The 27590-nt window shown below is 41.1% G+C and overlaps 2 protein-coding genes across 5 annotated transcripts in view; one reads left to right on the top strand and one right to left on the bottom strand.

Moving 5' to 3' along the window:
- GLUD1 (glutamate dehydrogenase 1) overlaps positions 1 to 22351 on the bottom strand; it is a 46980-nt gene extending 24629 nt beyond the window's left edge. Inside the window, exons 1-4 of the mRNA XM_060768986.2 lie at positions 21732 to 22351; positions 6793 to 6873; positions 4703 to 4758; positions 3619 to 3682 (exon numbers count right to left, since the gene is read on the bottom strand). Coding sequence (XP_060624969.2) covers positions 3619 to 3682; positions 4703 to 4758; positions 6793 to 6873; positions 21732 to 22161 — 631 coding nt within the window. The 5' untranslated portion in view covers positions 22162 to 22351. The remainder of the gene's footprint in view (positions 1 to 3618; positions 3683 to 4702; positions 4759 to 6792; positions 6874 to 21731) is intronic.
- Positions 22352 to 22458: 107 nt separating this feature from the next.
- SHLD2 (shieldin complex subunit 2) overlaps positions 22459 to 27590 on the top strand; it is a 60212-nt gene continuing 55080 nt past the window's right edge. For 3 of the 4 annotated variants that reach the window (XM_067465633.1, XM_067465636.1, XM_067465637.1), the window contains exon 1: positions 22459 to 22689. The gene's annotated coding sequence lies outside the window, so the exon portion shown is untranslated. The remainder of the gene's footprint in view (positions 22690 to 27590) is intronic. The other variant, XM_067465634.1, reaches the window with a different exon arrangement.

Below are 27590 nucleotides of genomic sequence, written 5' to 3'. Positions count from 1 at the left end.
TCGATAAAAGAAGTGCTCCCCAATTCTCTCTCCATTCTCAATAAGTGAAAAAGGCAAAATAAGTTGGAGGAGGAGGGAGGAAAGGGGGAAAAGAGGCAGGACCGGAAGAAGAGTCCTCCCTCCTTCCCTCTGTGATTTCCATGCTCCTCTTCTACATTCGGGCACATCAACGATTTAAATCTAGAAATAGTTTTCTAAGATCTACAGAGACACTTGCTGGAACACCTCAGCAAGCGAGAGTCCAAAAGTGGCAGGCTCAAATCCAGAACCTCAACCAATGGCTGATACCAAATGAGAGACTCCCCCCTGGGCACACAGAAAACTGGGCAACTTGGAAGGCGCTGAACAGACTGCGCTCTGGCACCACAAGATGCAGAGCCAACCTCAAGAAATGGGGCTACAAAGTGGAATCCATGACATGCGAGTGTGGAGAGCAGCAAACCACTGACCACCTGCTGCAATGCAACCTGAGCCCTGCCACTTGCACAATGGAGGACCTTCTTGCAGCAACACCAGAAGCACTCCAAGTGGCCAGCTACTGGTCAAAGGACATTTAATCAACTACCAAACTCACAAATTTTGTATTTTGTCTGTTTGTTTGCTTTGTTCTGTTAGAAATGTAATATATTTGACTGGGTGCCCTGACACGACAAATAAAATTAGGGCACTTCCTGTTGGACCACTCTAGAGTTAAGAGAGTTTTCTAGTTGCCTAGTGCCATGTCCAAAAGGTAACAATAGGAGACTCCATCGTAACCAACATTTTAATTTAGCCGATGTTCTGCCGACCCGTTTATGTCGGATAAATGAGGCTCTACTGTATGTACTGAACTTCTCTCAATTTTGAAACACATTTTCAAACACAATTGATGTCCCTTCGGCAATCATAAACCATATAGTTTTTTTAATGTAAGAGCAAACTGGACAAATCAGATGAAATGTTTCCCTAGCTCAGCACTGGCTAATTGGAAACTGAAGCCTATAAGCAGAATGTGGATGCAACAGCACCCCCAATTCCTTTGTGCTCTCCAGCAGATTATACAGTTACTTTTTTCTTTGTTGTGTCAGGAGCAACTTGAGAAACTGCAAGTCGCTTCTGGTGTGAGACAATTGGCCGTCTGCAAGGACGTTGTCCTGGGGACGACCGGATGATTTGATGTTTTTATCATCCTTGTGGGAGGCTTCTCTCATGTCCCCGCATGAGGAGCTGGAGCTGATAGAGGGAGCTCATCCACCTCTCCCTGGATTCCAACCTGCGACCTGTTGGGTCTTCAGTTCTGGCTGCACAGGGGTTTAACCCACTGCGCCACCGGGCTCCACTTACTGAACTGCCTCTGATGATCTTGAAAGGAGACACTGCAACCCCTGCTTTTCCATGAAACTGTCGAATCCCCCTTTAAAGCCAACCAAGTTCATGGCCATCATTTTATAGTATTTTATAGTAGTGAATGCCCAGAGTTTTGGGAATATCCTGTTGAAAGAAGTGTTTTCTAATGCCCTTATTGCCCGCTGTTGAGTTTCAACAGACAGCCCTGAATTCTGTTGCTAAGCAAAAAAGAAATTTCTCATAACTCAGACATACTATATATGTCATGTCTCTTCTGTCTTTTTTTTTTCTAGAGGAAACCATCTCAGACACTGGATCTTGTCCAATATGGCAACATTTACCAGATGAGCATATCCCAAATGTGGGGCACACAAAATATGTTTGGATTATAGATGCTTTTACTCTTATTTATGTTATGTTGTTTATTTTATTGCAATTTGTACTTTTTGTATTGTAATTTGTTGTTTGGGCTTGGCCCCATGTAAGCCGCTCCGAGTCCCTGTCGGGGGAGATGGTGGCGGGGTATAAATAAAGATGATGATGATTATTATTATTATCTCCAGCCATGCTGGCTCAAGAAGACAGATTGTAACCCAACTTTTAGGAACTCAGCATTGCTCTTACGTTCAAACTTGGACATATTAAGACAAATTGCTATCCTCTAATGTTGTATGAGATGTTGGGCATCATCTGCACAACGTTATCGCCATTAAGCCCTGATGCATTTATCTCGTCATTATCAACAGACAAGAACAAAAAACAAGCTGAAGCACTCATTTAATTCAGTACAACCAATTCTTAGGCTCTCACAGAAAATGCTTCACTTTTTAAAACAGGCATCCTCAAACTACAACCTTCCAGCTTTTTTGGCCTCCAACTCCCAGAATTCCTGACCACTTCACAAGCTGGCTAGGGCTTCTGGGAGTTGGGACCCAGACCTCTGGAGGGCCTCAATTTGAAGAGGCCTGTTTTAAAATGAAGAATTAAATATCTTCCTTTATTAAAAATTAATGGAGAACTTACTACATTAAAATGCATTGTACAATTAATATGGGGGAACAGAGAGTTTGTTGTTTCAGAATATGGGCAACCCTTTGCACTGTCCCATACCCAGTCTTTTTTATAGCCTGATCATGCCTATGTTAGTGTTTCTGGTTATTGGTTTTTGTTGTGTATTGTCCAAGTGAGTTTTAAGGCTATTGTTTCTATACCCCTTTGTTTTAAAGCCGCCTTGAGTCCCTTCAGGGAGATGGAGGTGGGGTATAAAAATAAAAGTTATTATTATTATTATTATTATTATTATTATTATTATTATTAGTCATTAACCCTCTGTTCAGTAATGAAGCTGAGTAGTGGGAAGACAAAATTAGCAAGTTGAAAACTCAGTTCTCAGGCCTCTTCTACACTGCCCTATATCCCAGGATCTGATCCCATACTACTCCAGACTACAGTAGGAATTCACATGATTGGATGCTCCTCTGTATATAATCGAGACTGGGCTGTGGCACAGCTAGTCAATAGCCAGCTTCATTAAATCACTACTGTCCAAGAGGTCATGAGTTAGAAGCCTGCCCGGGTTGGAGTAAGCTCCCAACCATTAATAGTTCAGCTTGCTGTTGACCTATGCATCCAAAAAGACAGCTGCATCTGTCAAGTAGGAAATTTAGGTAACGCTTTATGCGGGGAGGCTAATTTAACTAATTTATGACACCATGAAACCTTAAGGTTTCCATCAAGGTCTCAGTGTCACAAGTGGACGGTGAAGCAGCAGCTTCCCCTGTGGCCGGAATCGAGCATACCCTCATGAAGCCGGAAAGCTGGAATGTTAAATTGCTTCTGTGTCTGTCTATATATGTTGTATGTCTAAATGTTTGCCATGTATATGTGCACTGTAATCTGCCCTGAGTCCCCTGCAGGGTGAGAAGGGCGGAATATAAATACTGCAAATAAATAAATAAATACTCCATCAACTACAGATCAAAGAGAAATACAAGCTACAACTCATCTCTTCAGCAGTTTTTATGGAGAAACAACATACCAAACAGAGAGAAATTCAATCACAAGAACCTGCAATCAGAAGATGTACAGGGAAAAACTAATTCTATTGGTAGTTTTAATGGAATAAAAGCTCTCCAGCACTCCTACATATACTCAGATGTGATACACTATGATACCTGAATAATTTAGAGCATGTCAAGCAACAGCTGCTATTTTTAACGAGAAGTGAAAGCAGAAGATATAGCCAATCATTATTCTTAGAAAAATCTGTTTAATAGCTGTCATTTTACATACCAATAAAACCTTTCTTTGCTAGTTCCATGGTAAACCGTCTTGTGATTTTTTCCAATTCATTATCCTATAACAAAAAACATACACGTTACTCGAAGATATTAAACAACCATCACTGAAATATTATAATTTTAGCAAAATAAAGCCAGGAGAATATTAGTGTGTTTCATCCTGTCTATTTTGTTAGCTTTAGTCACATTGCCACAGCCTAGCTTGTGACAGAATATTATCCCCGCAGCTCTGCTATGCTTTCAATGTACCTTGGAAATGCCATTTATCTGCTTTGAGAAGAATTGGGACTGGTTTTCATGATTCTGAGGTATCACAAGTGCCTTGGAGCTGCAGCACAATCGCAGGAATAATTATTCATTTTCGCTCCAAACTTTGAGTGGAGTGGGAAATGGAATCCAACCTTGTAATGTGTTTGAAAGTCAGAACACTGCCATGCAAAATATCCCACTTATTTGCATAAGGAAGTGTAATAGTGAACTTTAACAGTCTGATTGGTTTTAAACTTAGGAGAAAACATTCCAACTCTAAAAATAAATCAGGATCCACTACAGTCAGCCCTCCATATCCAGGGTTTCTGCATCTAAGAATTTAACCAACCATAATTCAAAAATATTGGGGAAATATCTGAAAAGCAGATGTGGGTTTGGCTGCATGCTGAACAATACACTGCTGTAGCCTCGAATTTATTTATTTATTTCCAACATTTCTACCCCATCCTTCTCAACCCCCGAAGGGGGACTCAGGGAGGCTTACAACAGCAGCAATTCGATGCCGACAACATATAACACATTACGTACAACAGTATCCAAAAGATAAAACATTAGATTAAAATACATTTAAAACATTATTACTATGTAGTCGAATCAAAGTCTGATTCAGCAACTATTTCACAGTTCCTCGGGCTCTTGCTATAACTCATTTGAATTCTTCGCCGTCTTCTGTGTGGACATCATTTTACTATGGCATTATGTTTGATGGGATTTGAGCATCCACCGAGTCCTGCAACCAAATCTCCCACAGTACTTCCCAAATTAGACAACCAAAACATGATAGATGGGAATAGATTTTAACTTACTGTATAATTCCTAGTATTGATCTTGACACCTGCCTTTGCACCACCAAATGGTACATCTGAAAATAAATATTTGTAGTTATGTTAAAAACAATTGCAAGTAGTGAAAAGTAAGAATAACTAAAGTCATCCAAATAACTTAAGGGACTAGTTCCCGTCTGCATGGTTAACCCTGGTTAGTACTTGGATTTTTTTTTTTTTGTCATGTTAGGAGTGACTTGAAAAAACTGCGAGTCGCTTCTGATGTGAGAGAATTGGCCATCTGCAAGGATGTTGGCCAGAGGACGGCCAAATGTTTTTGATGTTTTATCACCCTTGTGGGAGGCTTCTCTCATGGCCCGGCATAGGGAGCTGGAGCTGATAGAAGGAGCTCATCCGTGCTCTCCCCAGATTCAAACTTGTGACCTGTCAGTCTTCAGTCCTGCCAGCACAAGGGTTTAACCCACTGTAACACCGGGGGATCCTTGGATAGAAGACAAACCAATGAATACCAAGTATTACAGAAAAAGGGATTGTCTAAACTACCTCTGAGTATTTCTTAGAATCATTAAGTTGGAAAAGACCCTGTGGGCCATCCAGTCCTGCCAAGAAGCAGGAAAATTGCATTCAAAGCACCTCCAACAGATGGCCATCCAGCCTCTGATTAAAAGCCTCCAAAGAAGGAGCCTCCACCACACTTCAGGGCAGAGAGTTCTACTGTTGAACAGCTCTCACAATTAGGAAGTTCTTCCTCATGTTCAGTTGGCATCTCCTTTCCTGTAGTTTGAAGCTATTATTTCGTGTCCCAGTCTCCAAGGCAGAAGAAAACAAGCCTCCTCCCTCCTGCCTATGACTTCCCCTCACAAATTTATAAATTGTCATCATGTCTCCTCTCAGCCGTCTTTTCTTCACGCTAAACATGACCCTTGATCCACTAGACACATTCCAGCTTGTTAGCATCTCCCTTCAATTGCAGTGCCCAGAATTGGACATAGTATTCCAGGTGTGGTCTGACCAAGGCATAATAGAGGGATAGCATGACTTCCCTGGATCTAGACACTATACTCCTAAGAAAGCCCTATGAAATTAATGAGCTTGCCATTAGTTTATAGGAGACGTAGAAATCACATTCACACATACACAAGAACAACTGAAAGTGAACAAAACATAAGGGAAATCCCATTTTGAGTATTTTTGGGTTTTGTACATTGGAGTGAGGCACAACACAAAAAATAAAGGGATAAAATCTAGAAAAAGAAAAACTGAATTCTACTGAGGCAAAAACTCCACACATTTTCAGATCCAATTTCCTGTTTGATCCCTCAGCACTTTTTCTCATTTTAGAGAATGCCAGCTGTTTGGTTAAGCCTGAAAAAGTAACAAAGGCAAAACAAGTTGGGGCTTATAGCCAACATCTGTTAGCCTAAAAGTGCAGAGGAAATTGTGATGGTTCCCAAAGATGGGAAAGAAGGATTTCCTCCAGGTTTCTGAAGTACCAAATTCTCCCTATTAGCAGTGAAACAGTCTAACCAAGATAATTTTTAAAGAACATCTCTGTATTGTAGCCTAGTGTTCAGAATACAGTACAGCGCAGTAGCTTGAGAAACATATGCTTTGCGGCTTTTAGAAGCAAGGAAGTTTAGTTTTAAGTAGTATTTCCTGATTTATTAAATCCAAGTCTTCTTCTGCTCCACCTCTTCTACTTAGGAAGTCTCTAATTCCATTGCAGCCAAGTAGTTGAGAGCTAACCTTGAATGTATTATTCCTAAACAGAACACTGTTTCTGTATTAAAAAGGACAAATGAAGCAGAGGTGAAAGGATTCACTATGTAATCTGTATCTCTATGCAAGTAATGCAGAATATGCAATTCTGCAACTGATATCATTCCTCACGGTTTGCTATGCTGACTACGGCCTGTGGGAGCTGCAGTCCAACACTTGGGATAACCACAAAATTTTTACCTCTTTTCTAGATCTCTGAAAACCTGTATATATTTTGACATAATATTTTAAGACTTAAGTTTAAAGTTAAACTTAGGTATCAACTTAAGGATCTTATTTAGCACTGGCAAAGAAAAAATAATGAGATATGAACCTTAACAAGCATTACTTACCAACCACTGCACATTTGTATGTCATTAGAGAAGCCAGGGCTTTTACTTCATCAACACTTACTTCTGTACTGTAACGAATACCTGTTAAGAGAAATGGGAACAAGGTTAACCTATGCATTTCATATTCTGTCATATGAAAAACAGAAATAAGTCACAAAGATAAAAGTGAAACTTGTTATTTATGCAGGAAACACTGCATCAGAAACTCTTTTGGGATAAGCTCCATGTCACCGATTTTGCACAGTTCTCTGGAGCCAGACAAAGGGGATCCTACATTTGTATGCAACACAGTAATCCAGGACTTCAATACCTCTCCTAGATTTAAAACGGGAAATTCACTTCCCCTTCCAGATTAAAGTAATTAAGAAGTATGGCAAGCACTGACATAGTCAACACTGTATTTGTGCAAGTTAGGCAAAACAACTCAATTTCAGGCTTTTATGCACTGGTGCACCCATGTCTTCCCATTTGACTATTAGTGCATAGTCAGAAAGTCACAAGCTGATGGGGGACATGACAACACATACTTGCTTGATAGTGTTCATTTGTAATATTGAAAGTCACAATGAATAACTTCTACTTCAAAATGTGTATGTGTTTATGTGCATTCAAGTCATTTGTCAATGTATAGCAACGTTATGAATTTCCAAAATGCTTGAGCATGAATTCTCTTCTCTATCCCTAGATTATGTAGCAAGAATAAAACTGAAAGGATATATATACACATCCATGCATTTTGTAAAAATGAGGTTTCCCTTCGAAACATACGTATTTAATTACTTTGTTATATCCAAAGACAACCCCACAAATAACTAAAAATTATTTTAGCTGAAGTAAACCACTCGATCTGTATTTATTTTGGTACCTTTTTATCCACAGTGAACAACTGGATGCCCACAGGAAGCCCATAATGAGGAAAGAAGGGATACTTTTCCTTTCCAGACACATGATGTCAGATGTCCAAGCACACTGTAACTGCACAGTGGCAGATAGGAAAGCGCTCCAAATGGTCACCACTACTGCACAGAAATTATTGGCTGCCCTCTCCCTCTGGAAATTTGGAAGAACTTTGTAAGTCCCACAGCCTTAAGAAAGCTCAGAGCATTCTTAAGGATACATCTCACCCAGCGTAATCTTTTTTAAAAAAAATTATTACCACCTGGCAGATGGTACAGGGTGACAAAAACAAGGACAAACAGATTGAGAGATAGCTTTTATATTAGAGCTGTAATGATCTTGAACTCCATGGTTTCACATTGATATGGCATTGAGGGCTGTGCTTTGGTGGTTGGAGCATCAAGGGATAAGTGTGTTGTTTTTGTGATCTCTGCTGAGGAATGCATTTAATTTCACTGTACAATATACAATGGCAATAAAGTTATTCTATTCTAAATATATTGGCTGATGGAGTGTTACTAAACAATACTATGTAACATGATTTTGGTTCCTGGGTTATAAATGTCATTTCCTAATTGGTTCTATCATAAAAACATGGGAAAGTTTATTAAATTGCAATAACTTTTGTTGTGGGGGACATCCTGCAGCATATTTTGCTATAATTTTTCAATGAATATCTCAGAGTCTCAACCAATAGTTTGTGGCAGCCACAAAAACAACTAGTGTAACAACTACTTTCAAAGTAAGCACCACAGAATTAATCAGGAATTAACACTTTCAAACCAGAAACAGAACATTTTTCAAATTTTGTTGCATAGTGTTTCTGAACAAAACCAACTGGTGATTTATATGTGTGCAGATGATGAAAAAGCTATGAAACGCACTAGAAGAAATAGGTGTGCATAAGTTATGCATCTGAACAGTCATATGTTGAAACACCATTTGATGATCCAGATGCATAACCTATACTAGTGATGGCAAATCTTTTAGAGACTGAGTGCCCAAACTGGTGTGAATGAGCAAGGGGAAAGGTGGCAGGTGAGTTGTGAGTGAGCAAGGGGAAAGGTGGGCAGGTTAGTGGCAAGCAAGGGGGACAGGTGGGTCAATGAAATTGTAAAATTGACTAGTTCGGAATACAAGCAGCTTTTGCATAGTAAGTTACACTCCTAAGGGAAAGAAAATGTTCTTGAATGTTAGAGATACAAGGTAGGGGTGGTTCTAATAAACAATATATTGTTAAATTGGTGAGATGCTTCTTTGAGGGAAGAAGTAGCTACATATACTTTCCCCTCCTGCATTAGTGGGCTACAAAGATCAATGTTCAAAAGACATTTGGCTTTGCCTTCCTTCCTTTCAGGCTGAGAGAATATGATTTGCCCAAGGCCACCCAATGTGTTCCATGAATGAGGAACCTATCCCTTTACTGTACTTGAAGAGCAGAACAGACAACTGTTTCGGGCCCTTTGATGTAGAGAGGCCACTGTTATTTTTTGTTTTCAACCAAGCACACAAGCATAGCTATTCACCATTTTATGGAATTAATCAAACAACTCTGTTGTGGAAACACTGGAAATACTATATGGAAGTTGCATAATTAATACTTCCTCTTCCGTAGCATACAGTGCTGCCACGATACTCATTAGAAACGTAGGATAAAATGTTTTTCTGTTACAGAAATCTTAAATTACAGAATGACTCACTGCCAGGCAAAATACTTTCCACTGGAACCAGCTCAGAATGTTTGTTAAGCAGAGGTTTTTCCTTGGCACACCCAAAGTTAAGTTTGAGAGACACCATGATTCTATTAACCCTCCTTTGTAATAGAGTACTAGTGGGAATTTACAGGATGAGGCACATTTTCATGAGATAATACTAAAGGCTGAAACTAGATAATTTGTTTTAAATCATTTCCCTCATAGTTTTGTCTATATTAACACCAAATGGAAACTACTCTCAAAATTAATGTAATAAATGTCAATGGTCCAAACAACTTGGCTTGTTACTACATCACCATGAAGCTCAGAAAGGTTAATACAAAATTCTACGTATTTAAGCAAAGTTTGTTGTTTTTCTCCCCTAGTTCATCAGATAATTTTAATATTCCAACTCAGTTTTGCATCTTAACATTAGCCTAATTTTTTCAGGCATGCTCAGCCATGGTACACATTGGGTGGCCTTGGGCAAATCATATTCTCTCAGCCTGAGAGGAAGGCAAAGCCAAATGTCCTTTGAACAAACCTTGCTAAGAAAATCCAATGTAAAGTTGATTTAGGGTTGCCATAAGTTGGACATGACTTGAAAGCACAGAATAATTTACAAATTCATTTAAGCACAATCTTAACAATACATTTCACTTAAGTGGTAGACGAGCTTTTAAAATTTCACTTTCTTAGCAATAATTAAAAAAATAATTGTACTCTTAATTTATCCACTGTTTAATAATCTTGTTTATGCTCAGTAAAAATGTGTTTACAATATGCAATATCCATTATTCCTGGAGAAGATCATTTGTTTAAACCAGGTCTCCAGACAATCCTCTGCTCTCACTGACAATGGAAATAGGTCATATTTGTAGATTATTACAGAACTGCCAGCTCATTTTCAGGCTACATACTTAAAGCCTCCATTTTAGTTTTACTAAGAGAAGGCAGGCAACTTCCTTCCAAGTTTGCTGTGCACTGCTAAGCCCTATTTCCTGTACTCTATTTGGATACATTTAGTTCTCTAAGCAGCTGTCCATATGATGAACAAGAGCAGCTGTGGTTTCATGCAAAGCACTGCCTCTAAGCACGCAATCAATGAGGCAAAATAGGACCATCATTTTTATCCATTATAAATTGTTGTCCAAATCTAAAATAATGCTAATTGTGAAATCATTTATGCTTGATTTTCTTTTAATTTCCAAATTTAGTCTATCTTAGTTCTACATGAGATTGTGAGAGGTTTTTTGTGTTAATATTTGCAAGTTACTCATATTTCACCGAATAAAGTTATTTGTGTATATTTCCCATGTACAGTATGACCCATTTATCCAGGCTCCAGCAACTGCCTTCTCCCAGACGTGTCTGTAAGCCTCTAGAGGTCCTGCAATGTAAATTTACAGTATTCCTTCCCATGTATAGTCAAAACACAAGGTCCGATATTATCCATGGCTGCAGTAATCTACAGAGGATCCGGGAATATATACCCTACAGATACAAGAGTCACACTCTATATTTATTACAGCAGTGGTTCTCAACCTGTGAGTCCCCACATGTTTTGGCCTTCAACTCCCAGAAATCCTAACAGCTGGTAAACTGGCAGGGATTTCTGGAAGTTGTAGGCCAAAATACCTGGGGACCCACGGGCTGAGAACCACTATCTTACATGCCTTTTTGAACACACTTCTCAAAGGCTAGATATACCTTTGGAAAAGTATAGATCATCAAATGTTACTGTATTCCAGTTTCTGTTCAGGTTTGAAATGAACAAATGTGGTAAAGCGACACTAAAATCATTATGAAAGATTAAATCTGATAGGACAGACTATTCACTTGATCTAATATTGTGTTATGGTGTATAGTTTATGTTATTGCTTTAATGTTTTGATTTGCTTTAAGCTGTGTATTTGTTATGCTATTGTTTTATTGAGGCCTTGGCCTTTGTAAGCCGCATCGAGTCCTTCAGGAGATGTTAGCAGGGTATAATAATAATAATAATAATCTAATATGTGTGCTATTAACAGTTACAAAGTTAAGAGCTAATACAACCAAACTATAGAGGCCATATATTGAAGAGACCAAGAGTTTTGCTTTACCATTAATGTGTTCACGGGCAACTGGACTTGTTTTGGATATGCAGAACAAATGGATAACACTTGAAGCATCACACAAAATGTAGCTCCCTTATTTGCATTGTACAGATACTACGAGTGTTACGGAGTTGTGAGGAATAACCAATTTAAAGTGTTCCTAAACCCTAAACTTTATAAGATAATTCATTATTACCGGGAAAAGGAGGGGAGCACTGATCCATAATTAATAAATTGGTTTGCACGAAGTTGGTCACATATTCAACTATAATATACCTGTAATTAAAAGTGCTGAGATACACTGTTGGGAAATCAACATGCCCAGAATTCTAAATGTAGAAATTTTGGAAAATCTTGTGTGTTGAATGGACTGACAATTTAATGCATGCAAGTCTTTAAAAATCCACTACTTTGACCTTTTGACTTTAATCTTCAGAGCATTTAACACTGATCCTGATAAACAGCAAGTCTTATCTTTCAGCTTAGTATCCCAGATTAATCATTTCTCTCAGCTATGCAGAATGCAAACAAGAAAAACCAAATTTCCTTTGCTATTTACTTGAAGCTCCAATGTTTACTTTACCCTACAGATCTCAAAGACTTCTGGCATATTTAGAAACCAATTAAAATAAGCTGGTCCTAATACTAGCATTTAAGTAAGAGGTGGAAATCCTGACAGTTGGTAAAACGACTGGGATTTCTGGGAGTTGTATTCCAAAACACCTGGGGACCCACAGGTTGAGAATCACTGAAGTAAGGGAAGCCCTTTACCAATAAACTATCAAGAATCAGTGTGTGTCTTCAAGTCGACTGCATACTTATGGTGATCCTATGAATTTAATAAGATTTTCCTAGACAAGAAATACTAAAGAGGTGCAAGTTATTAAAGTTATTAAACTATTAAAATATGAACATGTCCCTCAGGATAGAGAAATGTCATGCAAATGTTTTCTTATACTACTAGTTCTTGAGAAAGCTTCAGAAACAGACTGTGATACCCCTGTATTTTAGCTCTTCAAAGCTGCCATAAACTCCATGAAACGTTTTATCCTTTGTCACAAAAAAAGAACTATGTGGTGGAAGCAGTTTCTGGCAGTAACTAATCTGTCAAAAGTGTGAAGGGAGAGACATTTCCATTCTGTGGCATGTTACAGGGACCCATTTGCCTTGAGTTTGCACAACCCTGCAGAGCTCAAATCTCTGTGAGTTATTTCCCACAATCTTCCTATTCCATTCCAGGAAGCACAACCAATTCTTATTGATTGTGCTTCCTTTGGCATCCACACATAAAATAAATGGTGGCAATGTAATGAAATACATAGCAGACAAATGTATATGAAGCCTAAAACATCCAATCAGTTTCAATTAAAAGAGCAAATAATAGGAATGAATATGATATGCTTATCACTCTCTTTTTAATTATGCTATTTTACTTCAAAGTAATAATCACAAATAAAATTAAATGAACAAATAGCGAGGAAGACAGAAAAATTCAGAGGAGGTGGAGAAAATAAAGGAATTTTACTCATGACCTAACTTTTTAGTTAAATTAACTAGATTTTATTAATACTCTTCACTGTCCACGTAGCAAGTATTCATGTCAATGAATATCGAGTTTTAATCTTAAATACTCTGATATGTGAATATTAGGATTAGGAACTAATTTATAAAATACAAATTATAAATTACAGCAGTTTAATGGACAGTATTGGTAGTCCTGCATATAAAGCCTCCAATTGGTCACAATGCTCACTCAATGGGTATGGTGGTCTCATTCAAAGAAGAATATGAATAGTATGTGGACTTTTAAAAGTTCTTTTGGGTCTAGCAAGATGCAAATGTAATTAAACCCACCAAAACTGTACAAAGAAATATATATATACTAGGTAAATCATTTCCGTATATATCCCTGCTGCAGTTCCAACACAGAAAATGCTGAACAAACAATAACTAAAAAAATGAAAGATAATTAGGCCCTGAAAATACTCTAGGGAAGGAAACAAGTCTGAGTATAAAGCAAATTAATAAATGGATTGCAATCGTTATGCAGGGAATCCTGGAGACATTTTGTATTTTAAGATACACACAAAAGCGAAACCAACTTAATTGAGTTAACTGAGAATTTGCTCTTTCTATGTGAAAGGACTGCTCATGCAGTTCTTTTCAATGGACTTAGATAAACCTCTGCTAGGTTGAGAGTGAATAAGCTGCAATCATTCCTTCCACACAGATAACCAATACTGCTGTGTCAGAAAAGCACAAGTGCTGTGTTGGCAACCCACACTGCAGAACTGCAAACAAAAATGATACATTGTCTTGTGCATTTCTGGGAAGGTTTCCTATATTAGGACACCAAAGAACAAGTTACTTCTCAGTCCAAGACTACCTAGTTATTTTATTTAGTACATTTATTTATTCAGAACAATTGGTTCATGGCATGAATAGCAAATGTCCCTTTAGGAATCCCTAAATCTGCCAACAGATTATGAACTACACAGTGGCAGACATATCCAAAACATGTAACAAAATATACAAATTCTCCAGAATCCTCCGTTCACACCATTCAGTATCATTGAATACTCCACTCTTCTCTGGATAATCATGTTTCTCTTCATAACTTCACAAAGAATGCACTTCTGAAGATAAGACACTGTTTCAATCAACAGTATAACCTTGAGATACCGAACAACTCATCTGTATACATTGAATCGGTCCCTGAAGACAAAGCAACCTTATGAGCCCCCCAAAAACAGTGTTTTTGAAGGAAATTAGTCCCAACAATGAACTAATTCCAATCATTTCCATTTTCTTCAAATACTTTACAACTCTTTATGGCTAGTATTCACTGGACTGATCCCTTTTCTATAATTTAGCTCATATATACAAGACCTTGTGTGGGCTGCAGTAAGCTGTTGCAAGAATGTTTCCAAAAGAAAGGAAGCAGAGAATAAATCCTCTTTCAGAGACAGAAAATAATGTTTGCACTGTGTGATTCTCAGATGCACCTTACCTACAGCTCTGCTATTTCATCAGTACAAACAGAAAATACTGTGAGAGAGGTATTTTTACCCTTCCAATAATTCCAGCAAAATTTGCCCTTAGGCAGGGACTGAGTGCCTGATATACTCTATGAATCACAATGTATGACATTGCAAAAAAGCACAGTTCTTTATAAAAAGTGTACCTGGGGTATCATGTTCTTGCCTTTGTGCAAATTTCCTTCTGAGTACTATGTGGAGGAATAGTCTCATTAGCTATGTAGAAAACTGAGTGGAAGTGTGACACAACTTATAAATGCTGCAAGTGTTCGCGCAGGTATTAGAGGGTTATAAAAGCCATCACTCTATCTCTGCCTTCTGAATAGTGTTTCTCATCTGGGGAGGCATATAATGCAAAATAATCCGTAACAGAATGTCCAACATAGTTTGCATTTGGATAAACTGCACTTCCTTCTGTCTTCCCAAAGGTTGAAGTCTTGCCTTCCATGATAAGACAGGACACATCTGTTTCTCACAATCACTTGCATTTCATAAACCCTGAAAGAGAATTAACTTCTGACCTCAAAGATAAAGATGCAGGTGTATGCAAATCTTAAGGAGTTGTTTTTAAGAATAAGAGTCCTATTATATAGGAGCTTTGCCTGCAAATGTGCTTTGCCTACAAAAGAGATACACATTATCCAAGGAATAGTTTTACATAGTAGCTTATATCATTATAGAGATAGCTTGAAGCCATTACTGAAAAACACATGAGACAGGAACTTCATAGAATTACATCCATTATGTGAAGGATGAACTCAATTATGTACAGAAAATGGACAGAAAATAAGTTTTTATACTATCAGATACTGCAACAGGCATACGTGATCTTGAAATACTGCGTGAACAATGTGGTTGTAGGACTGATGCACAAACCTACTTTTTACACAAGGCAAATACTAATTGCTATTTTCAAGAGTTCAGAATACAAGTCATTTGAATGCCCTGCTACACATTCACCCTGACTACGGTCTCAGTTCAATCCAGTTTGAAAACTATGTTCAGTATGCAACTAGCTGCAACTTATATCATTACATTTTTACACATCACTCTGAATATTAAAACCAATAGCTTCCAGTACAAAAACTAGGTATATCCTGAATAAGACAAGAGACTATAGGATGCTGCTAACTTTATAAAGAGGACACACATTAGAAGAAGCAAAATAAAATATGGGGGACTTCCTTCACCCACACTCCACTGAAGGGGCTGAACAAATCCAATAAACAATATTACATCACTTCAGTCACTTTGTTTCCCAGCAGAGTCATCCTCCAGAGCAGGGGTCCTCAAACGAGGGGCCGGATACGGCCCTCCAAGGTCATTTACCCGGCCTTCACTCAGGGTCAACCTAAGTCTGAAACGCCTTGAAAGCACACAACAACAATCCCATCTCATCATCCAAAATCAGGCCCACACTTCCAATGGAAATACTAAGTTTATATTTGTTAAAATTGTTCTTCATTTTAATTATTATATTGTTTTAAAATGTTTTTTGCACTACAAATAAGATATGTGCAGTGTGCATAGGAATACATTTTTTTTCAATTTTTTTCCAACAGTTTGAGGGACAGTGACCTGGTCCTCTGTTTAAAAGGTTTGAGTACCCTTGCTCCAGAGTTTACTTCAGCAACAATGAAGTACTAACTTAAATTTGCATCATTATAGAAGATGGATTTAACTCCCCAGTGAGGTAGTACGGACAGGCAACAGTGTATTGCACACAGCTAAAGTTGCTGAAGTGAATTCCAGCAAGATCTCCACTGCAGCAAAACCAACAAAAAGTCAAGGGGTGCCTTAAAGATCAGGGGCGTTACCCTATGAATGATTCCCTGGCCCCAAACAGCAGCACTAAACTGAGAAAAACAACATGATAAGAGCTGTAGTGGAGCAAACCAGATGCAGCTTTTCCTCTTTTTTTTGTTTTGGCAACTAGACAGCACTGCACTGTAGTTTTTCAGGCGCCCATGACTCTTTTGCTAGGCCTTTAATGGGTTGGTGCCAAGGCACTTCAGCCTGAGTTTGGAGGATGGCAACTAGATGGGTGAACACAGCATTGCTGCTGCCTGGATGGATGTGGAGGAAGAAAAGAAACACTGTAGCTTACAGACATGATTATGGCAGTGGGAAGAGCTGTAGGTGCTCCGCAACAAGACAGCTGAAGAAGCAATAGTTGATTGTGCTGCTTCTTAAACTGTGGGGCCCTGAAAAATGTTTTGAACATCACCTATAGACTCATCACATTAGAGCAGGGGTCCTCAAACTAAGACCTGGGGGCCGGATACGGCCCCAAGGTCATTTACCCGGCTCTTGCTCAGGGTCAAGCTAAGTCTGAAAGCACACAACATCAACAACAATCCTATCTCATCAGCCAAAAGCAGGCCCACACTTCTCATTGAAATACCAATAAGTTTATATTTCTTTAAATTGTTCTTCATTTTAATTATTGTGTTGTTTTTAAGTGGGTTTTTTTTGCACTACAAATAAGATATGTGCAGTGTGCATAGGAATTCACCCATTATTTTTTTTTCAAATTATAATCTCCAACACTTTGAGGGGCTGTGACCTAGCCCTCTCTTTAAAAAGTTTGTGGACCCCTGCATTAGAGCATGGATCCACTTTAAACCCAGTTGCTGCCTCCTTGCAGAATGCTAAGTTTGTAGTTTAGGGAGGCCCAGGACCTGTCTGGCTGAGCATTTTAAAGCCCCCTCCTCTAAACTACAAATCCCAGAATTCTGCAGAAGGCAGCAACCAGATTTGAAGTGGATCCATGGTCTAGCTGCCTTGAGTCTCATCTGGGGTGAGAAAGGCAGTGTAGACCTGCCATAAATAAATAAATAATAGTGCAGGCATGGTCAAACTTCGGCCCTTGAGGTGTTTTGGACTTCCAACTCCCACAAATGTCCAAAATACCTGGAGGGCTGAAGTTTGCCCATGCCGGGTCTAGAAAAAACGAATAGCTACTTATAATCAAATAGAAAAACCACTTTTTAGTGAGAGTTAGCTGGTGTAGTGATTTAAGCACTGAACTACAACTTTTCTGGCTAAGCTTAAAATCCCCACTCAGCCACAGAAACCTACTGGATGACCCTAGGCAAGTCACCCATTCCTAGCCCCATAAAATCCTGTAAGATCAACAATTTGAAGGCAAACAACATTACAAAACTTGCTAATTAGGGAAAATAGTCCAAGCGTTCTTTGAACTCACTATAAGCAGTCTCACTACCACTGACAGCACGGAACACAATTAAACAATTCAGTATGTTCACAAGCAATTACTTTCCATGTAGCAACTGAGATTAAACCGATTACTAGTGCAATAGTCCTGATTCAGCAATGACAGTATGATAACAATGCAAGTACACTGTGAGAGGGGAGTGTGACAAGGTCCTAGCTACTACGGGCTGTTTTGAGACATTGACACTAATCAGTTATGAAGGGTTTACAGTCGTGTGTGAAGACAATGCTTCAGCTGTACTTCATAAAATGGGGGGAAAGGCTTTGTTTCTGGTAAGCCTTGCAAATGTTGATTTTCTAGCAAACACTTGTTTTTTTCCTTCAAATTTTTACACAAACAGGCCCGAGTTGAGATGTTTAAGAAGCCCTAGTCTAGGACCCCTTCCAAACAGCTGTATAGAATCCACATTAAACTGGATTATACTGCAGTCTGGACTCAGATAACTCAGTTCAAAGCAGATACTGTTGGATTTTCTGCTTTGATATTCTGGGTTATAGGGCTGTGTGGAAGGGCCCTTAAAGTTCAGACAATGCTTCAGCTGTAGTTCATAAAAAGGAGAGGGAATGTTCTAGCAAGCCTTGCAAATATTGATTTGCTCAAACGTCTGTTTATTTTCCTTATTTTAGATACAAATGGGACCAGGTGGAGATGTTTAAGAAGCCCTGGTCTAGGACCCTTCCACACATGATATCAAGGCAGAAAATCCTTATATCCCATGATATCAAGGCAGAAAATCTCACACCATCTGCTTTGAGCTGGATTATTGGAGTCCACACTCAGATAATGTGGGATGTTCTGCCTTGATATCCTAGGATATAAGGCTGTGTGGCAGGGCCCCTAGGGCCCCTTCCACAGTGTATGGCAGTGTTTCTCAACCTGGGGTTTGAGACCCCTGGAGGGGTTGCCAAGGACCATCAGAAAACACAGTATTCTGTGGGGGTTCTCTGTGGGAAGTTTGGCCCAATTCTATCATTGGTGGGGTTCAGAATGCTATTTGAGTTTAGGTGAACTATAAATCCCAGCAACTACAGCTCCCAAATGACAAAATTAATCCCCTCCCAACCCCTCCAGTGTGCAAAGGTGGGTGCATTGAGTATTTGTGCCAAATTTGGTCCAGTGAATGAAAAGGCATCCTGCACATCAGATTTTTACATTACAATTCATAACAGTAGCAAAATTAGTTATGAAGTAGCAACAACAATAATTTTTATGGTTGGGGGGTCACCACAACATGAGTAACTGTATTAAAGGTTCACGGCATTAGGAAGGTTGAGTAACACGGGTGTATAGAATCGACATTGAACTGGATTATATGGCAGTGTGGACTCAGGGCCCTTCCACACTGTCACATATCCCAGAACAGCAAGGCAAAGAATCTACAATATCTGCTTTGAAGTGGGTTACCTCAGTTCACACTGCCATATAATACAGTTCAATGTGGATTTTATACAGCTGTGGGTTCGGGGCCTCAGATAACGCAGATCAAAGCAGGTAATGTGGATCACCTGCCCTTTTTTTTTGTCGTGTCAGGAGCAATTTGAGAAACTGCAAGTTGCTTCTGGTGGGAAAGAATTGGCCGTTTGCAAGGATGTTGCCCATGAGGCGCCTAGATGTTTTTATCATCTTTGTGGGAGGCTTCTCTCATGTCAATGTATGAGGAACTGGAGCTACAACAACACAGGGGTTTAACTCACTGCGCCACTGGGGGCTCCTTGACATTCTGGGTTGTTGTTTTTTTTGTTGTGTCAGGAGCGATCTGAGAAACTGCAAGTCACTTCTGGTGTGAGAGAATTGGCCGTCTGCAAGGATGTTGCCCAGGGGACGCCCAGATGATTTGATGTTTTTATCATCTTTGTGGGAGGCTTCTCTCATATCCCCCGCGTGAGAAGCTGGAGCTGATAGAGGCAGCTCATCCGCGATCTCCCCAAATTCGAATCTGTGATCTGTCAGTCTTCAGTCCTATCAGCACAGGGGTATAACCCACTGCACCACTGGGGGCTCCTTGACATTCTGGGTTATATGGCTGTGTTGAAGGGCCCAAAGGCAGTGGTTTCCAGCCTTTGCCCCTTCCAGTTTTATTAAGGCCACACAGATGAGGAAAATCCCACATGATCTGCATTGAACTGGGATCACCTGCCTTTACAATTAGGTGGCTGTGTTGAAGGACCCAAAGCCAGTGGGCTCCAACTTTTGCCCCTTTCAGTTTTGTTAAGGCCACACAGATGAGTAAAATCCCACATGATCTGCATTGAACTGGGATCACCTGCCTTTACAATCTGGGTTATGTGGCTGTGCTGAAGGCCCAAAGGCAGTGGTTTCCAGCCCTTGCCCCTTCCAGTTTTGTTAAGGCCACACAGATGAGTAAAATCCCACATGATCTGCATTGAACTGGGATATACGGCTGTGTGGACTCAGATAACGCAGTTCAAAGCAGATACTGGGATCACCTGCCTTTACAATCTGGGTTATGTGGCTGTGAGGAAGGGCCCAAAGGCAGTGGGTTCAAACTTTTGCCCCTTCCAGATTTGTTAAGGCCACACAGATGAGTAAAATCCCACATGATCTGCATTGAACTGGGATATACGGCTGTGTGGACTCAGATAACACAGTTCAAAGCAGATACTGGGATCACCTGCCTTTACAATCTGGGTTATGTGGCTGTGTGGAAGGGCCCAAAGGCAGTGGGTTCAAACTTTTGTCCCTTCCAGTTTTGTTAAGGCCACACAGATGAGTAAAATCCCACATGATCTGCATTGAACTGGGACCACCTGCCTTTACAATTATGTGGCTGTGTGGAAGGGCCCAAAGGCAGTGGGTTCAAACTTTTGCCCCTTCCAGTTTTGTTAAGGCCACACAGATGAGTAAAATCCCACATGATCTGCATTGAACTGGGATCACTTGCCTTTAGAATCTGGGTTATATGGCTGTGTTGAAGGGCCCAAAGGCAGTGGTTTCCAGCCTTTGCCCCTTCCAGTTTTGTTAAGGCCACCCAGATTGGTTATGAAGGGCCCAAAGGCAGTGGGTTCCAACTTTTGCCCCTTTCCGTTTTGTTAAGGCCACACAGATGAGTAAAATCCCACATGATCTGCATTGAACTGGGATATATGGCTGTGTGGACTCAGATAACGCAGTTCAAAGCAGATACTGGGATCACTTGCCTTTACAATCTGGGTTATGTGGCTGTGTTAAGTCCGTATTGACTTCATGGAAGGGCCCAAAGGTTCCAACTTTTGCCCCTTCCAGTTTTGTTAAAGCCACACAGATGAGTAAAATCCCACATGATCTGCATTGAACTGGGATATATGGCTGTGTGGACTCAGATAACGCAGTTCAAAGCAGATACTGGAATCACCTGTCTTTACAATCTGGGTTATGTGGCTGTGTGGAAGGACCCAAAGGCAGTGGGTTCCAACTTTTGCCCCTTCCAGTTTTGTTAAGACCACACAGATGAGTAAAATCCCACATGATCTGCATTGAACTGGGATTACCTGCCTTTACAATTCTGTGGCTGTGTGGAAGGGCCCAAAGGCAGTGGGTTCCAACTTTTGCCCCTTTAGTTTTGTTAAGGCCACACAGATGAGTAAAATCTCACATGATCTGCATTGAACTGGGATATATGGCTGTGTGGACTCAGATAACGCAGTTCAAAGAAGATACTGGGATCACTTGCCTTTGCAATCTGGGTTATGTGGCTGTGTTAAGTCCGTATTGACTTCATGGAAGGGCCCAAAGGCAGTGGGTTCCAACTTTTGCCCCTTCCAGTTTTGTTAAAGCCACCCAGATGAGTAAAACCCCACACTATCTGCTTTGAACTGGGATATGTGGCAGTGTGGGCTGCGATAACCCAATTCAATGCAGATATTGTGAGTCATTTTGCCTTGGTGCGCCTCCCAGAACCCCTGTCAGTGGGTCCAGCTGGAAAAGGAGCCAAGGCATTCCTTCCTTCCCTGCCTGGTTGCGTTGAGCTAGGCCTCACCTCCCTTGCAGGGGGTGCGGTGCTGGCTGTGCTGGGCCCGGTAGCCCTCGACCACCTCCCACTCGCCGTTGTCGCGCTTGATGGGGAAGGAGACGCTGAGCACGTGGTTGCAGGGCTTGATGATGCGGAGGATGCCTCGGACGCGGTGCCGCTTCTCCTCGGGGCTCTCGCGGGTGCGCAGCCCTTCCACCAGCTTGTCCTCCACGATGCCGGCGCCGCGGTCGAAGAAGCCCTCCACCATCTTGAAGAAGTTGGGGTCGTCCTCCCGCTCCACCGCTTGGCTGTAGCGCCGCCGGCTGCTGCTGTTGCTACTGCTGCGGGGGGTCCCGCTCCCTGAAAGCAAGGCCCCGGCGGCGGACGCGCAGGGCTCCCCGGCCGAGGCGGCGGCGGCGCGAGCGGGCGCGAGGAGCTCCCCTAAGCAGCGGTACATGGCGGCGGCGGTGGTGGTTCCCCTCAGCGGCGCGAGACAAGCAGAGGGCGCGAGGCAAGAAGGCAGGCAGGAGCGCGCGCCACTCTCTGAGGAAAAGGCTGAAGGGCGTCGGCGCGGAGGAAAAGGAAAGGACGAGCAGGAGGGGGAAGGAGGCCGGCTGCACTTGGGCGACCCAATGGCACTCGACCACGGGCGGCCTCGCCCCCGCCGCTGCCTTTAAAAGGGCCCCTCAGCGAGGAGGGAGGGCGGAGGTGGCCAAGCCTCCCATTGCGCAGGCGCCACTTCCCCTCTTTCCTCCGCCAAGCAAGTCTTTTTCTCCTATGCCGCATGCGCGCCCACAGAAAAGGGGCGTGGACTTAGTTTTGCCCCGCCCTCTGTTCCTTCTATCCCAGCGCGCGCGAGGACGGTTTCCTTTTTCTTTCAAAGTGTCGGTACGTTGGTTGGCAGATGGCCTAAGAATTCCGCGCGCGGACAGATGATGAGGGAGAAGCCTCCAATTCCCAGAAGCCCCAGCCAGCTTGTTCAATGGTGAGGAATCCTGGGAGATTGAGGCCTGAGCTATGCGGCCTGGAGGCTTCTCTGCATTGAGGGGGCCTTGCTGAGACAACTTTCTTAAGCCCCTTACACACAGCTATACAGAATCCACAATGAACTGGGTTGTATGGCACAACACATCAGGAAGTGCTGGGTTGGGAGAAGAACAGTCCCTGCCTGTTGGATTTGTAAAGCCTGTGCATACAACAAAAATACTACTTTTGTAAGATAAACAATAATAAAATTCAACAAACAGTTATATAAACATGTTATACTGTTTGTAATGCTTGCCAGTGGTTCTCCACCTGGGGTCCCCAGATGTTTTTGGCCTTCAACTCCCACAAATCTCAGCAACTTCCAACTCCCAAATGACAAAATCAATCCCCTCCTAACTCCACCAGTATTCATATCTGGGGAGGCCCTGCTCTCTGTCCCACCTGCATCACAGGCGCGCTTGGCGGGGACGAGAGACGGGGCCTTCTCAGTGGTGGCCCCTCGGCTGTGGAACGCCCTGCCTGCAGATATCAGATCGGCCCCCTCCCTGCTGGCGTTTCGGAGGAAAGTGAAGACCTGGCTGTTCAAACAAGCATTTGATTAAACAGTGTAATTGTGGAGGGGACGTGGTTTTAAAAAGGGATTTTTCAGAGATCTTCCCAATGCCCATATGTCATGATTTACTGCCATATTGGCCTATTTCTGCAGTAGGCCTATGTTCACAGAAAATGCTGATTGTTTGAGAAATCAGTGCTTCAAAGAAGAAGTTACTATTCAAGGATAACAGTATATCCGGACAAAACCAGCTAGCTGTTGCCTAGATAGAACCCCCCAAGTTTCCCAGTTGCTCTGAAGCCATGTTTGCAACAGACTAACATAAGATACAGTCATGCTCAGAGAACAATGGATTATAGTTATGTTATAGTTGTGCCATTGTTAGGATCCTACGTGTGCTATAATGTCAATCAAAATCATAAACAACTAATGAACAACTGTATAGCTAACTTAGACCAATGAAATGATTTGTCTTTGGGAACCAATGAAAGTGTATATTCCATTTACTGTAAATGCTCTGCAGCCCCATTGGGGGTTGTGACAAATCCTTTGATTGCATCCCTGTATGCTTGTTTGTCATTATTGCTATGGCCACGCAATAAATAGTTTTTTGCAGTTTAAAAGATTCAACTTTCATGGTGTCCATCCTTTCCCTCCCTATTGGAAAGGGGGCTTCTGCCTTTTTGGGAAATATTTTGGTTTCTTTGCCCCTACAATTGAACATAGGAATACGTAATAATGGATGATGAGTCTGGATTCTGATTTTACTGTTGAGGCACTAACGATTGTTATACGGATGTTTAATTATTTGTGTTACAATTGTTTTTAATTGCCCTATACTTGTCTCGTGATGTTTTGTATTGATGTTGTTCACTGCTTTGAGTCGCCTGAGGGCTGAGAAAAGCGGTATATAAATAAAGTAAATAAAGTAAAATAATTGGGTATTTGTGCCAAATTTGGTCCAGTGGATGAAAAGATATCCTGCACATCAGACATTTACATTACAATTCATAACAGTAGCAAAATTAGTTATGAAGTAGCAACAACAATAAGCTGGTAAATTGGCTGGGATTTCTGGGAGTTGTAGGCCAAAAACATCTGGGGACCCCAGGTTGAGAACCACTGTTTTAAGGCCCCATCCACACAGCAGCATAAAATCCACATTCTACATCCTGTTTGCCCCACCAGTTCAATGATCAATCTGTTTGCACCCCAAGGAACTGGGAAATTGATGCTTTTGTTCGATGTTTGATGTTTTGCCTTATTTCTGATATAACAGATTGCATTTTTTTTTAAAAAAATTAAATTTTAGTTGTTTAAGCATAATTTGTTTTTATATGTTGGGTTGCCAAAGTTCGTTACTGTGGGTGTATTATTGTTGTGTTCAAACATTATATCTTTGCCTTTTATGTTTGGAATCCGCCCTGAGTCCCTTCAGGGCGATAGGGTGGAATATAAATAAAGTATTATTATTACTATTTGAAACACAACAAGATGAGTCCAAAGCAGACAAGATCACTCTGTTGGCTGTTGTATTGGATCACACGTCGGACACTTCCCAAGTGTCTAGGACTGTGTGATGTATTGTGTTTAAGTGCAGGCCAGGGTCTTTAGGCACTGCACCCAGTGTGCTGATCCTGGGACCACCTTTACTGGCTTGTGCCACAGTCTTTGTAGTTCAATCTTTAAATCCTCATATCGTGTCAGTTTTTCCAGTTTCTCTTCAATCCTGCTGTCACCTGGGATGGCAATATCAACAATCCATACTTTTGTTTTTAACATGATTGTGAGGTCAGGAGTATTGTGTCGGTTTAAATTCGGAAATCCCAGAGTAGTTTGATGTGTTCATTTTCTGTAACCTTTTCAGGCTTGTGATCCCACCAGTTCTTTGTCGCAGGCAGATTGTATTTGTGGTACAAGTTCCAATGAATCATCTGAGCAACAGTGTTGTGCCTCTGCTTGTGGTCTGTCTGCGCGATCTTCTTGCAGCAGCTGAGGATGTGATCTATTGTTTCATCTGGTTCTTTGCATTATTTATTGTTGTTGTTGTTGTTGACCTGGATTATATGGTATTGTGGACTCAAGTAACCAAGTTCTAATCAGATATTGTGGATTATCTGCCTTGATATTCTGGATTGTATGGCTTTGTGGAAGAGCCCCTAGACTTTCAGGTGGGACACAGACACGGGGTGAACCTCCTTTATCCTCAGTCCTGAAACATCAAATGCTCCCAAACTACCAGGGAGGCTAGGCCCTTCCACACCGCCATATAACACAGAATATCAAGGCAGAAAATCTCACAATATTTGCTTTGAACTGGGTTATTTGAGTCCACGTTGCCATATATTCCTGTTCAAAGCAGATCATTTGGGATTTGATTCAGTTGTGTGGAAGGAGCCTCAGTCCACACTGCCATATAATCCAGTTCAATGTGGATTTTATACAGCTGTGTGGAAGGGGCCTGAGGTAGGGGCACATTCGTGGACTGCCAAGGTCATGCAGATAAGGTTATACAGGGAGAGATTCTCCAGGGTTACATTCAGATCCTTCTGGTTTTTTGTATATCTGCCATCACATGATGTATGTATGTACAGATATTGTGCTTTTAAGCAATTTAGATCATCCAAAAGACTCCTGGGACATTGCAAAGGGGGTGGGGAGAGATTGTGATAGTGATGTAGCTTCCTGAAAGCACTATTTGTTCTGCCAATATTTTTCTACAGTGCATTGCTCATTGGACTGCTGTATTCATCTTAATCATTTTCTTATGCAGCAAATAACAGAAGTAGGACTCTGATCTACAACTCTTTGCTTGCTTCCCTGACTCTGGCAGTGCCAAATCAGGTCTAAACAAACTGCTCTCCCACATCTTTGTATTGTACCTTCCTTCTATGCTAAGTCAGAAAGAAAGCATTTTTAATGCAGCATTCAGGGGCAGTTCAGAGAGAAATGGAAACCAAAGAGAGACTGTATATATGAGTGCCAGGACCCAATATAAAATATGGCAGTTAACGTCTCTTTACAGAGTATATGCTGTAGAAGTTCCCAGACTTCTTTGAGGTGTGCTGAAAAAAAATGTGGTGTTTATTGAATTTTCAGAAAAGTATATATAGTTATATGGCAAATTGTCTTATGTACATAATGGGAAATCGTAACCTCTGATCCCCAATGCAATTCATGTTGATGTTTCATTCAGATCCATGGTTCTTATTATGCATGACAGGAATGCAAGCAGAATTTGCTATGTATCCCAATTTACAAACGTGTTACAGGAATAAGTTTGAGAAGCATCTTGGCCACGTCTAAAGAATGGAACTTGTGGTCATGGGTGATCACTTGTTCCTAAGTATGATTGTCTTCCAGAAATAGAGTCTGGTGATTGGTTTATAAATGACTGTGAAGACCTATTCTAAATACACATAGACCTCCAGATGGAAGGGCAGTCATGACAAGGATTTGCTTGATGTGCCTTCCTCATGACATGCTTCTTCCATTTGTTTTGCATTTGTGCTTCTTCAATATCCATAGCACTGTTGGTAAGAGCTTGAGTGCCAGGACATCTCAGTTGTTGGTGTTCATACCACATTTTTTTAGGTTAGCTTTAAGCCCATCTTTAAATCTTTTGGTGTCCAATGACTTTCAATCTTAAGTTGAGAATAAAGCAATTGCTTTGAGAGATGGTGATTAAATGGAATTAGTATTTAATTGGAACCTGTGCCTCCTAATGTTTTGTCCTCCAGATGTTTGGAGATCAAAGGTCCTGCTGCTAGGGCCAGTGTTCATAGTATCTAGAAACTAAAGTTCAAAATAGCAGGAAGGCCGAGATTGGAGGACAGTTGATTCAGATCGTTGATGGGCAAAGTTAAGGAGCCAACTGCTGTCATATCTTTGTCTCTTTTCATTACTTGGGCTTTAAAACATAACAGCAATGACCTCTACACCCCAAGAGAGCACTAGTGGCATTTGGGGGGGGGGGGGCTTGGGGGGGGGGGTTGGAATGAAATGTGCCCCCAAGTCTCTATGGAGGTAATATGTCCCTTTAGCCCAGGTATGGACAAACATCTCCAGATGTTTTGGACTTGAATCCCCACAATTCCTAACAGCCTACCAGCTGTTAGTAATTGTGGGAGTTCAAAACACCTGGGGGGGGGGGCAGAGTTTGCCCATGCCTGCTTAAGCCTCCCTCGGGTGCTTACTTTTGATTTAGACTTTTAATAGTACAATTCTCTGTATGTTTATAAACATTATGTTGATTGGCACATAGTTGCAGATCTTGTCATCCCAAACCAGAATAGTAAGTAGCAAAGTACTGTAGGACTTTGTAGTCCAAAAACATCTGGCAAGCT

Source organism: Anolis sagrei, chromosome 3 (genome assembly GCF_037176765.1).
Source record: "Anolis sagrei isolate rAnoSag1 chromosome 3, rAnoSag1.mat, whole genome shotgun sequence".
Classification (NCBI taxonomy): Eukaryota; Metazoa; Chordata; class Lepidosauria; order Squamata; family Dactyloidae; genus Anolis; species Anolis sagrei.
Note: the sequence above shows the minus strand (reverse complement) of the source record. Positions and strands in the feature narration are given on the sequence as shown.